We start from the raw sequence: 15,632 nt of genomic DNA, 5'->3' as shown, positions 1-15,632 counted from the left end.
ATACATGGCTACACTCCATACAAATACTTTCAGAAACGACTTCCTGACATTTAAATCTATGCTCGATGTTAAGTTTCTCTTCTTCAGAAACGCTTTCCTTGCCATTGCCAGTCTACATTTTATATCCTCTCTAATTCGACCATCATCAGTTATTTTGCTCCCCAAATAGCAAAACTCCTTTAATACTTTAAGTGTCTCATTTCCTGATCTAATTCCCCTAGACTTAGAACGACGTAAACCTAACTAACTTAAGGACATCACACACATCCACGCCCGAATCAGGATTTGTACCTGCGACCTTAGCAGCCGTGTGGTTCCGGACTGAAGTGCCTAGAACCGCTCAACCACAGCGGCCGGCTCTGTATCCGTCAGGACATAGGGTTTGCCCGGTCGTGGTTTAGCTAAGGTTGTTCCTCCGCATTTCCACTTCACAATCACAACAGTCGACTGGGACAGATTGAAAGCTGACATCCAATGACAAGTCCACGTTAGAAGTCACTAAGTTCTTACGACTGACTTATTGTGGTGTTACTGCATCTCTGCTGACATCACTAGGCACCTCCTTGTATACAGGCGGGTCTGCCTCTCGCGCACTTTAGCGACCACCTCTAGATTACAAAGCAGCACCAGGATGCTTTTGACCAGATATTCTACGAAGCTGTACAGGGTCTCCACGAAGTCTGGGTGCATAGGGAATTATAATAAATTGTAATAAATATCCTATATTCCATAAATATTAATAAAGAAATAATAATAAAATAAATTCTAACAATTCTAATAAATTTCGTTTTTTCCAGATTGGTCGGTTGGTTGGTTGGTTGTTTTGGGGAAGGAGACCAGACAGCGTGGTCATCGGTCTCATCGGATTAGGGAAGGATGGGGAAGGAAGTCGGCCGTGCCCTTTCAGAGGAACCATCCCGGCATTTGCCTGGAGTGATTTAGGGAAACCATGGAAAACCTAAATCAGGATGGCCGGACGCGGGATTGAACCGTCGTCCTCCAGAATGCGAGTCCAGTGTCTAACCACTGCGCCACCTCGCTCGGTTTTCCAGATTGAATTATGGCTCTATCTAAAAAAGAACGAGTGGAGTTGGCACTCTTAAGTGGACGAGAAGGGCGGTCGTATTGCAAAACTGCGAAAGAATTTAACCGTAGACTCTCTCCCACCCATCCACCCCCACCCACCCCCCATCGTCAACCTATCTGTTTTACTGCCGTCGGGAAATTAACCACCAAGTTTAAAAACAAAACAGACAGTATGTTGGACAAACCCCGTCCCGGACGACCAAAGACTTCAGACGGAATGAAAGAGGCCGTCTTGGTCAAAGTTTGTGCTAGCCCAAAGAAATCACTTCGTTGGACATCCAAGGAGTTGGGTGTTTGTTCTCAGGTCAATCGCCCACAAAATCGTGGCAGAGGAGAGGTTTCATCTGTACAAGTTATAGATATTGCTTCACTTAAATGAAGATGACCGCGACAGGCACTTGCACATGTGTGAATGGTTCGAAGATAAACTGGATGAAGCTGGCCGGGGTGGCTGAGCGGTTCTAGGCGCTACAGTCTGGAACCGCGCGACCGCTACGGTCGCAGGTTCTAATCCTGCCTAGGGCATGGATGTGTGTGATGTCCTTAGGTTAGTTAGGTTTAAGTAGTTCTAAGTTCTGGGGGACTGATGACCTCAGAAGTTAGGTCCCATAGTGCTCAGAGCCATTTGAACCATTTTTTAAACTGGATGAAAATATCAGTTTTACTAAAGACTGTGTTTTGTTCAGTGATGAAGCCATGTTTTACGTCAATGGTGAAGAGAAAAGACAAAATCTTCGATACTGGTCTCAAGGCAATCCACGGCGGATGAGTCTACCCAAACAGCAGAACTGCACTGCCAAAAGGTGATAGTGTGGTGCGGTTTGCGGGAAGGTCATGTGCTAGGACATTTCTTCTTTGACGAACGTGTAACGGGTGAGACTTATCTGTACACGCTGATAGAGAAATTGATGCCTCACACTGAGCATTTGGGTGAGGGACTTCAAGACTAGTTTCTGCAGCGTGGGGTCCTGCCGACTTTGCTGCAGCTGTTGGTTGAGTGACAATTTTCCTTACTGGAATGGGAGAAGAGATCATGTGAAATTAGCCGCGGACGCTACGCTGGAGTTTGCCCATGACATATTAATTTATCACAGTTGCTGACAGGCCTGCAACATGTTAAAAATTCTTAGAAATGAAATGAAGTCCCATGCTTCTTGACAGAGCGTAGGGGAACGATGCTAGAGACCCGCACCGCATTACTAGGCAAGGTCAGAATGGACGTGGTATGCCTTATTCTGGCATGTATTAGTTTATTTCATGCTTCTGAAGAAGGCTAGACTACTCTGGCTGAAACCTGGGTAAAGACCAGTAACATTTCGCAACTGAGGCGGATTTTTGACATATCCATTTCATTTCCATTCATCACTACGTCCTTGTGGTGATATTTACTTTGACTCCTTTCACGTACTTCAAGGTTTCACTCATTGGAGGAGCTACTAAACGCAATGCGAGGGTGAATGAGACCAATTTCGTGTGTATGCGACCAAATGTAATAATTCTACTGTTTTTAGCTTTATGGTCAGTGCGCCACAGATATGGCGGTGACTCTGGGATGAAACATTTTAATGAGGTCGAAAGGATTGGCGAGATGGTGTTGACCGTTCTGCGACATCTATAGCGTGAAAAACTTTCTATTTGTGCCTATAGAACACGTGTGAAGTGACGGGAACTGTTTGTGAATCCATTTTAACGGAAATCGTACCTAATTCTTGCCTTTGAGCTGCGCAATGCTTTGGACGTATACCGCTGCTGACGGCTATTTTTTTAATTTTTGCAACAGTACGTGGGCATTCTTCAAATCAGTGTCTAACCTTAATTGTGTTCTAGCTATTGTCCAGAAGGTTTACCTGTCTATAAGTGCCTCAATGGCGCGATAGTGCAGTCACTTTGTCACTGAATGTGAACCGGTCGTAGCTCTTTTACCCCAGAAAATGTTTCTGCTAAAGTGCAGCCAAATATCGCAGGGAAAATTGTTGAACGAACAGGGAAACGAGGTTTCTCCAAAGTTACTTCTGCTGCTGAATTTCGTGATAGACAGAAGAATCCAAATACAACTTTTATCCCATTCGTTACTGTTATTTGCGCGCCAACCATTTCAAATACAGAATCATTTCCTGCTTCAGTTGATTTTACATTCTTATCTACTGCTACAAATACACCACCGCTCATTCTGTGGAGCCCGTCTTCTCTGTAAACAGGTCTGCCCCAGAAGACCTCGTTGCCTCCAGTTTCGCCCGCATCTCGTGGTCGTGCGGTAGCGTTCTCGCTTCCCACGCCCGGGTTCCCGGGTTCGATTCCCGGCGGGGTTAGGGATTTTCTCTGCCTCGTGATGGCTGGGTGTTGTGTGCTGTCCTTAGGTTAGTTAGGTTTAAGTAGTTCTAAGTTCTAGGGGACTGATGACCATAGATGTTAAGTCCCATAGTGCTCAGAGCCATTTGAACCACTAGCCTCCAGTTTCACGTCTCAGCCAAGCCTCATTGTCGATAATTACGTAGCCCCCACAGCTTTTCAGTATTATTTCAACGTATGACACTTTTTTTCAAACACTTCTACGATTTACCACTAAGATCTTGATATTATCATCTATTTTGGGACATTTCTTGAGGTGTGACATAAATAATCGAGCCAGCTAGAGATAATATCTACCCAAAGTGGCCATTTGACGCCCAGCCGAAATGTCGTCTAGAATATTTCTTGGATTTTAGCGATTTGTACGCAAGGAGAGTCCAGCGACATTAACGCGGAATGACTCAGAGATTACAGGTGGCTCAGTCGATTGTCAACCACTTTGTAGAAACTGTACTAATGAAGATTGATTTTGTAAAGGTGCAAGACCGCCGTTGATAGCTGATGATATTGGCTTCCTTGAACATCATAAAAATCAAAAATATTCACTGTTTGCAACTGTAGTGACCCTAATGGCGTACGACTGTCTTTGCCGCAGGTCTCTTTCTACGATCTAAATAATCTGAAGCTATATTTAAACCCAATAGGTTTGATGTCTTTCTTCAAATCCAAGTTTTGGTTACAAAATATGTTTTTATCGTAATGGATAGCATAACCCGTACTGCAGATTATCACAGCTTAAAGCGAGTCTTTAAATATTTATTTTAATAGGAACCATACGGGCTTTCAGCTCAGGAAAGCCACGGAATATGTACATCTGGAAAGACCGACAGGGATTTCAATACCATGTCGGTCCATTGCTTTTCTTGTCGGTCCACTGTTTCAATTGCTGTTCCGTCTTGTTCAGCAATTACACTTAGAGGCTAAAACCCTGTTAGATGAAAAAGTGTTAGCGACAGTGAGACAAGCGAATACATTTTTATATTGTTTTAGGATTCCAAAAAAATTACTAAATTCGCAAGTTCCCGTAATTCCGTAAGTATGTTAGGCGGCGTCCTGAGAGCGTTACAGAGAAAGTTGAATGATCGGTTGTACTATGTCGATATCTTGAAATACCATATCGAATTTTCGACATATGAAAACGAGTGACTCTCATTGTTAAATTTGATACAAGGAGCTGTTATCAGTTGCCAGTAAATGTGTGGCTGTAGAGTGCAGCAGTGCCGAAGGCTAAATAAAAAATTTAAAAAAATAAGTGTATTGTTGACTTGCACCATTGTTGATATACATATAAGTTTTCTCAATAAAAATGTGTAATTTTTGTGAAACAGCTTTTAACACTTTTATTGGTTTTAGATGAAAGGGAATGTATAGAGCTGCAGTTACACTTAGTCTCTATTAATACAGATGTCAGAGAGGATTAGCAACATTAATGTGGTTTTTTAAATCTTCTTTCTGTGCTGTCCCAAAGGAATGATATACGAAAGCGATGCCAGTTTAAATGTGAAAACAAAAATATCGCAGTTCAAGAGTAGATTAACTCATAAAACATTTGACTGTGTGGCAGAAACCGAGTAACCCTTGCTTTTGAAACTATGAAAAATCTTTCCTTTCTCTGCGTTTCCACAGAGAGACATTTTCTTTATTTTACAAGTGAAGGTTACACCATTTTTGCGTCTATTTCGTGATTTACAACTAACAAATTAAATATGTTTACTTCTAAGAAGTTTTCTGTAATCGAGTATATGAGCTTTGATAAAGGCAGAAGATACTGTTCTGTTGACGACACAACATCGGATCATAAAGTGAAAGGAGCGTCTTCAGATTTTATATTCATATGAGAACGCTTTAATAGGAAATACATTGCAAAAAAAGATACCAAAACACTCGCTGAACTGGTGTCTCTATATACCAGTGAAGATAACATTATTGGCATATGAGGCAACGTCCCAACATATCACCTCTTCCAGCTGTTCTATCATTTTTTTCTGTGTTGTTATTTCATCCCCCTCACCCCCAGACACACGCTGGGGGGGGGGGGGGGGGGAGAGGTGCTATCAGCGATTACAGTTCGTCGCTCTTCAGGCAAACGAATTTTAAATATGATGAAAAAATTTAATGGTATTAAAAACTGAATATTTTTACAAATAACACATAGATGGTGAGTTGTGTTGGTTAAAACATGAAACGCAGAATTGTTGACTGTTTAAAATATCCCCACTTATGTAGATTGCCAGGAGTAACGTTATCACGGAATTTATAGATATTTGGGAGGTGTATAGCATGGGTTTTAAGAGAGTGAATGTTTGGCTGAGAGATTTGGGAGGACGATCAGGGATGAGATTCCGAACCAAATCTTGGGATGTCGAGGTGGGGTAGGGGGGTTGAGGACAAGATCCCTGACAAGGAGAGGAGGGGCAGACCTCTTGATCTGGCAAGACGAGTATATATCTGGGCGGATTCCATGGTCGGGTAAGGGGAGGCGATTAAAGTTTGGTTGGGAAAGAATATGGAGTGTGTGTTGGTGTAGTGTTATGGGACTATGTTACCACAGGCATGACGGAGTACTAGTATCATAGAGCGGGGAGGAGTGCGATTAGAGAGCGAATGAGGTATGATATTCATAGCTGTTGAATCTGGAAGAGAATGGTGAGGATTTTATACGATGATAAAGAATTCGTGCATGGGCGGGCAAGCTGAGCCGAAAGCGTACTGGGCAGAGTGCATAGCGTTGTAGGCTTTACAGAATTTTGGAGGAACTGAAGACCATGCTACCTTTACATAGCAAAGGATGGATTGGATCAGGGATTTGCAGGTGTGGAGGTTTGTGTAAGGATACAATTCCCGTGTTCGAACGGTTCGTAGTTTTAGGCTGTCGTGGCATTTCTGTTGAATGGTTAGTAGGTGGTGTTTCCATGTTAGTTGGCGATCAGTCGTTGGTTCAAGGTATTTTAGTGCGTAGTTACATTGATTTACATTGGCATTGGTCAAGTACTGCTGATATTGTTCCCTTAAAAGTTTTGTTACAGATTCCCTGCTCCAACCTTTAACAACTGAGCCAGGTCCACCCTGTTGTGACGAAGCCATCAGGAGGCGGCAGTGCAGTGACTGGCAGTGCCTCTCCCGCTTATGTGGACAGGCGCTGCAGTGACACCGGAGAGCGGCCACACTCTTTCTCAAGGCGCCGAGTCGCGTTTCGTTTCATACGCAATTGACTTGCTCCTCTCCCTAATTCAGCTAATTGTACAAAGGTCGGCTGGCCAGTCGTTACTGACCTGCGCAATTATTTGATGCAAAGTACGACAGATATGTGGCGACCTTGTATCGTGTGCCCGCATCTCGTGGTCGTGCGGTAGCGTTCTCGCTTCCCACGCCCGGGTTCCCGGGTTCGATTCCCGGCGGGGTGAGGGATTTTCTCTGCCTCGTGATGGCTGGGTGTTGTGTGATGTCCTTAGGTTAGTTAGGTTTAAGTAGTTCTAAGTTCCAGGGGAGTGATGACCACAGATGTTAAGTCCCATAGTCCTCAGAGCCATTTGAACCATTTGAACCTTGTATCGTGTTTGGAACACCGAGTGAATCGTTCAGTGGCGAAGACTGTGCACTCGCTTTCAACGCAAGTGCGCTTCATTTCCTCGTCCATCGATTCTGATTCTCATGTAGTGACTTCAGGTGAATGCTGGAATGGTTCCCATCAAAACATTACGACAGATTCCCTGCGTATCCTTTTACAGCTTTTATTGTTGTGTATATTCAGCAACCGAAACACAAAGAAGCAATGTTAACACATCTCGTCATCTGGCTGTGTTTAAATCGTAAAACCGAGCTACTTGCGCGAGCGAAAGACGAGGAATAGTCACGGTTTTCATTACCACCTCCAAAAAATAAAGTTCTGCATTTAATTTTTGGTATGTGTGCAGATACATATCTGTAGTCCTAGTACATATTGGAATGCCCGTGCCGTAGTACCGTATCATGCGAAAAAAAATGGCACAACCTGTAGACAAAATGGAGTATTGTGCAATAATTCATTTTCGGCAGCCTAGTCCTCATGACATCTTTAGTCGTCTACATTGACCTAACACAGGTGCACCTGTTTTGATAAGTACTACACTTGGTCCAGCCATTCTCCAGCTTTTTCGTCTCATCGCAAAAATATGTTCTGTAAAAATCTCCAAAATACTAGACTCCAATTCTCACTTCCTCTTTGATGGTAATTTCTTGCCAGCAAGCCAAAGTTTCAAGTTAGGTAACACGAAAAAGTCACTTCGGGATAGATCTGGTAAACAGGATGAATGAGGAACAAATTTAAAGCCCAGTTCATGCACTTCCGCCACCGTCCGCGATTATGGAATGGTGCATTAGCCTGGTGAAAGAGCACTTTTTTGTGTGCCAACTTTTCTCTTTTTTTTCATCCAACGCAAGTTTCAAACGATCCAAAAACGGAGAATAATAGGGTACAGTTCTGTTTCTGCCTTTTTTTCAGGTAATCTGTAAGAACTATTCCATGGGAATCCGAAAACACAGAGGCCATCACGTTACCAGCTGACAAAATGGTCTGTCTTCTTCGGTGCACTTTCACCAATGTTTTGCCCATTGTTTTGACTGCCATTTTGACACTGGTTTGTAGTGATGGATCCAGGTTTCATCAATAGTCACATATCGGTTCAAAGCGCTTTGTGGACTGTGACTAACTATCGCCAGAAATTGTGTTGAAATGTTGAGCTGGATGCGCTTTTGATCGACTGTGAGCAATCGCGGCACCCACTTGGCACATGGTTTCCTCATAACCAATTCTCCATGCAGGATACTATGTACTCGTTCAGTTGAGATGCGAACAGTCTCAGCAGTCTCACGAATTTTTATTGGTCGTCTTGCATTAACATATCATGGGTTTTGCCCAAGCTGACCTCAACTGGATGGCTGGAGCGTGCTTCGGCTTCAGTTCTTGTCAAACCACGTTTAAATTCATTAGTCCAAAAGTAAACCGTCTTCAATGACGGTGCAGAGTCTGCGTGAACTTCTTGCAGCTCTATTTTGATTTGTATGGCAGTCCAACCCTTCAAATGAAAAAGTTTAATAACAGCATGAAATTCGGTTTTCTCCATTTACTATCGCGTTTGACACACTCACTGAACCGTACGCTGTACATCGTTGAAATTCTTTATACGATCATTGGAATAATCAAGCTTATCAACAATGTTGGCGCAACAAAAATGTTCGATATTTCCATGGAAATTTACGAGAACGAATTATCGAAAACGAATTATCGCACGATACGCCACTTTATCAGTGGGCTGCACCATTTTGTTCTGGTTACTCTATTGGCAGCCAGGCTACTGAGGCGCAACGATTTCAATGTGTACCAGGATTGCAGACATGTATCTTTTTTCCCTTCATCTTCGGTCTTCTGGCTGGTCTGATGCGGACCACCACGAATTCTTCTCTTGCACCAAGCTCTTCATTTCAGAGTAGCACTTGCACCCTATATCCTCAATTGTTTGTTGAATGTACTCCAATCCCTGTCTTTCCCTACGATTTCAAAGCTATACAGCTCCCTCTAGTACCGTGTATGTCATTCCCAGATGTCTTAACACATGTCATATCATCCTGTCCCTTCTTCTCTTCGGTGTTTTCCACAGGTCCTTTTCTTCGTCAATTCTGCGGGGAATATCCTCATCCCCAATCTCATCCGCCCAACTGATCTTCAACATCTCGAACACTTCGATTTCCTACTTTTCCCATAGTCCATGATTCACTACCGATCCTTTGCTCAAAACGTACATTCTCAGAAATTTCTCCCTCCTGTTTAATACTAGTAGACATGTTTTGGCCAGGAATGCTCTCTTTATCTGTGCTAGTCCTCCTTCCTTCGTATGTCCTGTGTTATTTTGTTCCCAAAATAGCAGACTTCCTTCACTTCGTCTACTTTTCGTCACCAGTTTCGATGGTAAGCCTGTTGCAAGTCTTATTTCTGCTATTCCTCGTCACTTAAATCTTTCTTAGGTTTACTTTCAACCCACAATCTGTACTCTCTAGAATTTTCATTCCTTTCAGCAGGTTTCTTCTTCACTTTCCCTGAGGATACCAATGTCAAAAATGGTTCAAATGGCTCTGAGCACTATGGGACTCAACTGCTGAGGTCATTAGTCCCCTAGAACTTAGAACTAGTTAAACCTAACTAACCTACGGACATCACAAACATCCATGCCCGAGGCAGGATTCGAACCTGCGACCGTAGCGGTCTCGCGGTTCCAGACTGCAGCGCCTTTAACCGCACGGCCACTTCGGCCGGCTGATACCAATGTCATCAACCAATATTATCATTGATATCCTTTCACCTTGGAGCTTAATTCAACTCTTGAATCATTATTTCCGTCTTTTCCGATGTATAGACTGAACAGCAGGGGCGAAAGATTAGATCCCTGTGTTACACCGTTTTTAATCCAAGTATTCGTTCTTGGTCTTCCATTCCTATTGTTCCCTCTTGGATCTTGTACATTTTGGACATTACTCGTCTTTCCCCATAGCTTATGTTTTCCCTTTTGTTTCTTGTACTTATTGTACTGAATACGGGGTGAACATTAATGAAACCGACAAACTGCATGGACGGGTTCCTGACTCTAAATGGAGGAAGAAAGGTCCTATGAACTTGCGTCCGGAAATGAATCGTTTCCACGGTAGATGACGCTGACGAATCACAGTTCCTCTTAACACGTGCCGTGAGTTCCTTGGGTGTTGCAGGTTGTGTGATTGACGAAGCGTGCTGTAAGGAGTAGAATGGTCCGGTATTCATGTCGGGAACAAGCCGGGATGGTGTTTGTGTTCGGCCAAGCAGATGGAAACGGTCAAGAAGCAGCACGGCTATACCAAAACAATTACCCTCACAGACACCAACCACATCAAACAACATTTCAAGCCCTTTCTGGCGTTTGTGAGACCGTGGGTCCTTTCAGACAGATGAACATGCGTACACCAGATTTGGAGGACCAGGTTCTACAGGTTACAGCCAAACCATAGTACAAGCTCCAGGCAAGTGACCCGCCAACATGGAGTAAGCCAAAGTACTATTATGTGTATCCTGCATGACAACCGCTACTATCCCTATCACAGGCCACTTTGAACATCTGTTGTGACGTGGATTGGCGCAGCTCTGTACTGTGTTCAGGGACGATTTGTTGTCGTTGCACGCACGCCGACCATTTCCGGATACATATTCATAGGAGCTTTTTTCCTTCACCTCCGGTCAGAAATTCGTCCTGGCAGTTAGTAAGTTTTATTAATGTTCACCCTGTATCCGTCTTTACCTATAGCTTACTCCGATTTTCCCAAGAATTTCGAAGATCTTGCACCACTTCACACCAACACTTTTTCTAGGCCGACAAATCCTACAGAGAGACAAAAATTTAATCAAGTAGCATTATTTCTTGAAGGTGATAGTCACAGACCATCCTTCGTAGTAATCAAGGTTTAATGTTAGTGGGACAAAAAGTCTATGGTTCCTGTAGGTTATGATCTTTTTATGGCCACTGTTCTTTCGCCATGTTACATGATCGCGAATAGTCCACTATTCCTTGTAGACACGTTGGACACTTCATGTTGATAAAGCTACAAATCGGGCAGCTTCATTGGTGGTATGGTTACGGGCGTCTAATCACGGTGGCTCCTTTATGCAGTTATCTCACGTCTCCAAATCTACCCATCTGACTGCACTGATTCCATAAATCAAACTTTGTTCTATGACGTAGCATGTAAATCATAGACACTGACGGATTGCTCTTGTAAGCGACGTACACAGATCTTGGTGGAACCGAAGCTGGTCACTGTTCTACAAACATATGCAATCTAGACAGACAATGAAATATGTCGTACGACCATTGACTGCGGATTTTCTTCAGAAAAGACAATATGTCGATTTTCTCAACACTTTAATCTCCTGATGTGTAATCCACAAACTCTGTTGTATTCTCATCACATAAAACTTCCGGGCTAAGAGGCCGTGGTCGATGTGTAATACTTTATCCTAACGTTTCCTCTCCGACTGCGGGAGACACTTTCAGAGGTAAAGAGGCGAACTGCAACCAGAACTCGAGGTAGCGCCGACTATATGGGCAGTGTAGAGGGCACCACAGATCATCACGTGATACCGGGTACGAGATTATCGCTGGTACTCGAAGGAAAGTAATCGATCGTCATTCTTACGTTGCAACGTTGTCATTCAAGAGGAAGGTATTAAATTACATAAAACCTACTACCAGAGATAAACTCGTAGCCGACGTCACGTGACGAACTGTGGTGCCCTCTACACTTGTAAGGTGTCAGGCAAATCCAACACCTTCCATGAAAACCCTGACATAATAAGCAAATCCAGTAGTATGTCACATAGCTCCGAATAAATCGTGACATTAAATTAACCAAAGTAATACGACTAACGAGTGAGCAAATGGAATACCACAGACCAACACAAGAATGCCTAAATGCATGTCATACCTTCCTACTGTGAGACAGACGCAGTTCCGAGGGGAGAAACGAGAACAGAAGCCGAGAGCAGAACCGTGTTAAGCTGGAAGGCCCTACGATAAGGGACGGACACCCATATCGCCAGCTAACCGCTAGGACCACACCCCAGCCGCAAGTTTTAGCGTGAGACTTTTTCGCGTCTCTGTTACGTCAGGACCACCCCCCAGCCCATGTTAAAAGCTAGAGCCCTCCAGAAGAACAGTATAGATCTTACGACAACACAAAAAGGGCCACCCCAAACGCAAGTTTTAGCGTGAGACTTTTTCGCGTCTCTGTTACGTCAGGACCACCCCCCCAGCGCATGTTAAAAGATAGAGCCCTCCAGAAGAACAGTATAGATCTTACGATAACAGAAAAAGGGCCACCCCAACCGCAAGTTTTAGCGTGAGACTTTTTCGCGTCTCTGTTACGTCAGGACCACCCCCTAGCCCATGTTAAAAGATAGAGCCCTCCAGAAGTACAGTATAGATCTTACGATAACACTAAAAGGACCACACCAGCTGCAAGTTTTAGCGTGAGACTTTTTCGCGTCTCTGTTACGTTGCAAACTTTAAAAACATTGCCCCACCACGAAAAGTATAATGTTTCTCATTGGATAGACATAATTTTTGTAGGCGGAGCTTAAGGTTAACATTGAGACCCTGATTGGTCAGATGAAAACACAGCCAGATAGTTTTTTTAAACCAGCTTCGGTAAATTGTAGTAAGGAGAAGTTAGGAGAGAGTTGCTTCCGGGACGGCGAGGTGAGCGAAGCTGTGCTGCCCGCCGCCCCCTGACGAACACCGACAAGGTAATGAACGCACGCGATGCCGCATAACAGCGCATAAAGCTTCATTCAGAACTGCAGAAGTCTCATCTGCTACACCCCCTTTTTGCATAATACTAGTGTCGATCGTCAATTAAAGCTCATGGTGTTCACATTTGCCACTTGAAGTAAAAATCTGAAACTCGATGATTTTTCTGTTATATAGTTATTGAGAAGCCACATCACCCACTGTAATTTACGACAAGTTAGGTAAGTAATTAAAGATAATTGAGGGTCACTGTAGACCATTTTGATAGTTTTCTCTCTTGTAAAACTTAATTTAAACCTAGATTATAGATGTGATATGGCATAGGTTATCCTTCGATCCATTGTAGAACTTGGAAACCCACTCAGGGAATATTCGTTCACATTTTTGTTGAACTCAGTTGGTTTTTATCATCCTGTATTAAAACATTTCCTTTTATCAATAGTGCAATTTATAATTTTGTGAGTAGAATAAAACTTCTAATGGTAAACTTAACTGCTTTTTCGACGTTATTTTACCAGCTAACTAAAAATAGGAAAGCCTTGAACCCCTTCCACTAAATTTAGTTAGTATTAAGATTCTTTTACAGGGAGTGCAGTGGAGCTGGCGCTGAAATCATTAAGTATTTGGTTATATCATCACTAGTCTCACTGAACTCTTTTGAACTCTACATGTCATGTGTGGTCTGGCGTCTCCTTACCAGCAACAGGTCCCAGGTTCAAACTAGTCAATTCCCTAAAAAAACACGCTCAGAGCGTCGTTGCGCGAAAGTGGTAGGAAGACACGATATAGAACAACAGACACCACGCAAATGTTAGACACTGCCTACGTATTCGGCGCTCCCTCGAGTTCTGATTGCAGTTCGCCACTTTACCTCTGAAGATGTCTCGTGCAGTCGTAGAGGAAACGTTATGAGAAAGTTTCATACATCGACCACGGCCTTTTAGCCCGGAAGTTTTAAGTGACTCAGTACCAGCCATGAAAGCTTATTATGTGATCTGTTGTATTCCCTTTTTTATTATTTTCCAGCTACGATTGTGGAATGTTAACAATGTTTTTTTTATCTTTCACTTGTGTGAATTCTATGAAATTATCTGAAATTAGTGTGCAGATTCTATCATAATATTTCTATGTATATGTTTTTTTTTCTTTTTTTTTTGGGTACCAAGTCGCGCTGCTGCTACGGTCGCAGGTTCAAATCGTGCCTCGGGCGTGGATGTGTGTGATGTCCTTAGCTTAGTTAGGTTTAAGTAGTTCTAAGTCTAGGGGACTGATGACCTCAGATGTTAAGTCCCCTAGTGCTTAGAGTCATTTTGTACCAAGTGAAGAAGAGGACACTGTTAACTGTGAAATGTACAGGTCGGCACTAGCTACACTTCTCTGTTCCCAGCACACCTTAAGAAACATAAAGGAAATGTCTTTTTTGCAGAGGGCGGCATGCAGCAACAGCAGCTCCAGCTTTCACCATGCATGCGACTCTACATCTACGGACTTCATGGCTTTTTGACTGAAATAATCTTCACGGCAGCTTGGGAATACGTCACACAACTTAACTGGAAACTACCAGGTAACTTGCTATATGTGGGCAATACATTTATCTCATGGTTTCACCATAACTACGTCTACATTACGTACACTGGTTGGTTGGTTGTTTTGGGGAAGGAGACCAGACAGCGAGGTCATCGGTCTCATTGGATTAGGGAAGGACGGGGAAGGAAGTCGGCCGTGCCCTTTGAAAGGAACCATCCCGGCATTTGCCTGGAGCGATTTAGGGAAATCACGGAAAACCTAAATCAGGATGGCCGGACGCGGGATTGAACCGTCGTCCTCCCGAATGCGACGTACACTGGAAACCAATGCCATGTGCATGGAAGAGGGTTCTTGCCACTGTATCGCCTGTTACCGTGTCTTCTCGTTCCACTCGTGTCTGGAGCCTTGGGATAATGACTTATTAAACCCCTCTGTGCACGTTGTACTCTGTCTAATCTCGTTTTCGAGGTTTACGCGGAAGCGATATTTGGGGGTGTAGTATATGCCTAGGTTCTTTACTCAGTGTTTCATCTCGAAACTCTGTACGTAGGCTTTTCGTGGGATAGCTGATGGTTACCTCCAAGCGTCTGGCAGTTCACGTTTACCAGCTTTCCGCGATGCTCTCCCTTGATTCAAACCCGTGACCACTCGTGCTGCCCTTCTGTTCAATCGTTCAATACCCTCTGAGAGTCCCGTCTGGGTTGAGGTCTCACACACTGAGCGGTATTCTAAGATGGGACGCACGAGTTATTTGCGACCAGTCTCCTTTGTAAACTGACTGCGTATTCCCAGTATACCATTAATGAACCCCAGTCTGCCACCGCCTTTATCTGCAGTTGTGCTTAGGTGCTCATTCCATTTCATATTCCCAGAGTTTGTTACAGCCAGTTATTTGCATGAGTTGACGGACCTCAGTTGGCATTCGTCGATATCTTAGTCATGGAACATTGTTTCTCTGTGTTTTGTGAAGTGCATATTTGACATTTCTGTACTTATAAATGAAGTTGTCAATCTTCGCAACACTATCTGTAATCTCATAGCTCTCCCCCCCCCCTTCCCCCCCAATATTTTTTTTCTAGACATGCTCTACACAAGTCACTTCCTGTGTATCCACAGCCAGAAGAAGTGCCACCTACAAGATTAGTGTCCATCTCTGCTAAATTTTACTCATGACAATTAACGTACTGAAATTAAAACTGTGGTGCAATTGTCCACTACAGTGGACAGTTGTTAATGTCGCTTTTTTGGCGTTTTTCATCAGTCCTGAGGCTGCAGATGCACGCAGTCCACTCCAGTGGCTATTCAATACTGATCCTGTTCCTTGCGTGCATTTGCAGCCTCAGGACTGATTAAAAACGGCAA

The 15,632-nt window shown here is 43.5% G+C and overlaps 1 protein-coding gene across 1 annotated transcript in view; it reads left to right on the top strand.

Annotated features, from left to right (window-relative positions):
- The window catches only part of LOC124612610 (transmembrane protein 229B-like), a 175,894-nt gene that overhangs the window by 121,076 nt on the left and 39,186 nt on the right, over positions 1–15,632 (top strand). Inside the window, exon 2 of the mRNA XM_047140903.1 lies at positions 14,170–14,307. Coding sequence (XP_046996859.1) covers positions 14,178–14,307 — 130 coding nt within the window. The 5' untranslated portion in view covers positions 14,170–14,177. The remainder of the gene's footprint in view (positions 1–14,169; positions 14,308–15,632) is intronic.

Source organism: Schistocerca americana, chromosome 4 (assembly GCF_021461395.2).
Source record: "Schistocerca americana isolate TAMUIC-IGC-003095 chromosome 4, iqSchAmer2.1, whole genome shotgun sequence".
NCBI lineage: Eukaryota > Metazoa > Arthropoda > Insecta > Orthoptera > Acrididae > Schistocerca > Schistocerca americana.
Note: the sequence above shows the minus strand (reverse complement) of the source record. Positions and strands in the feature narration are given on the sequence as shown.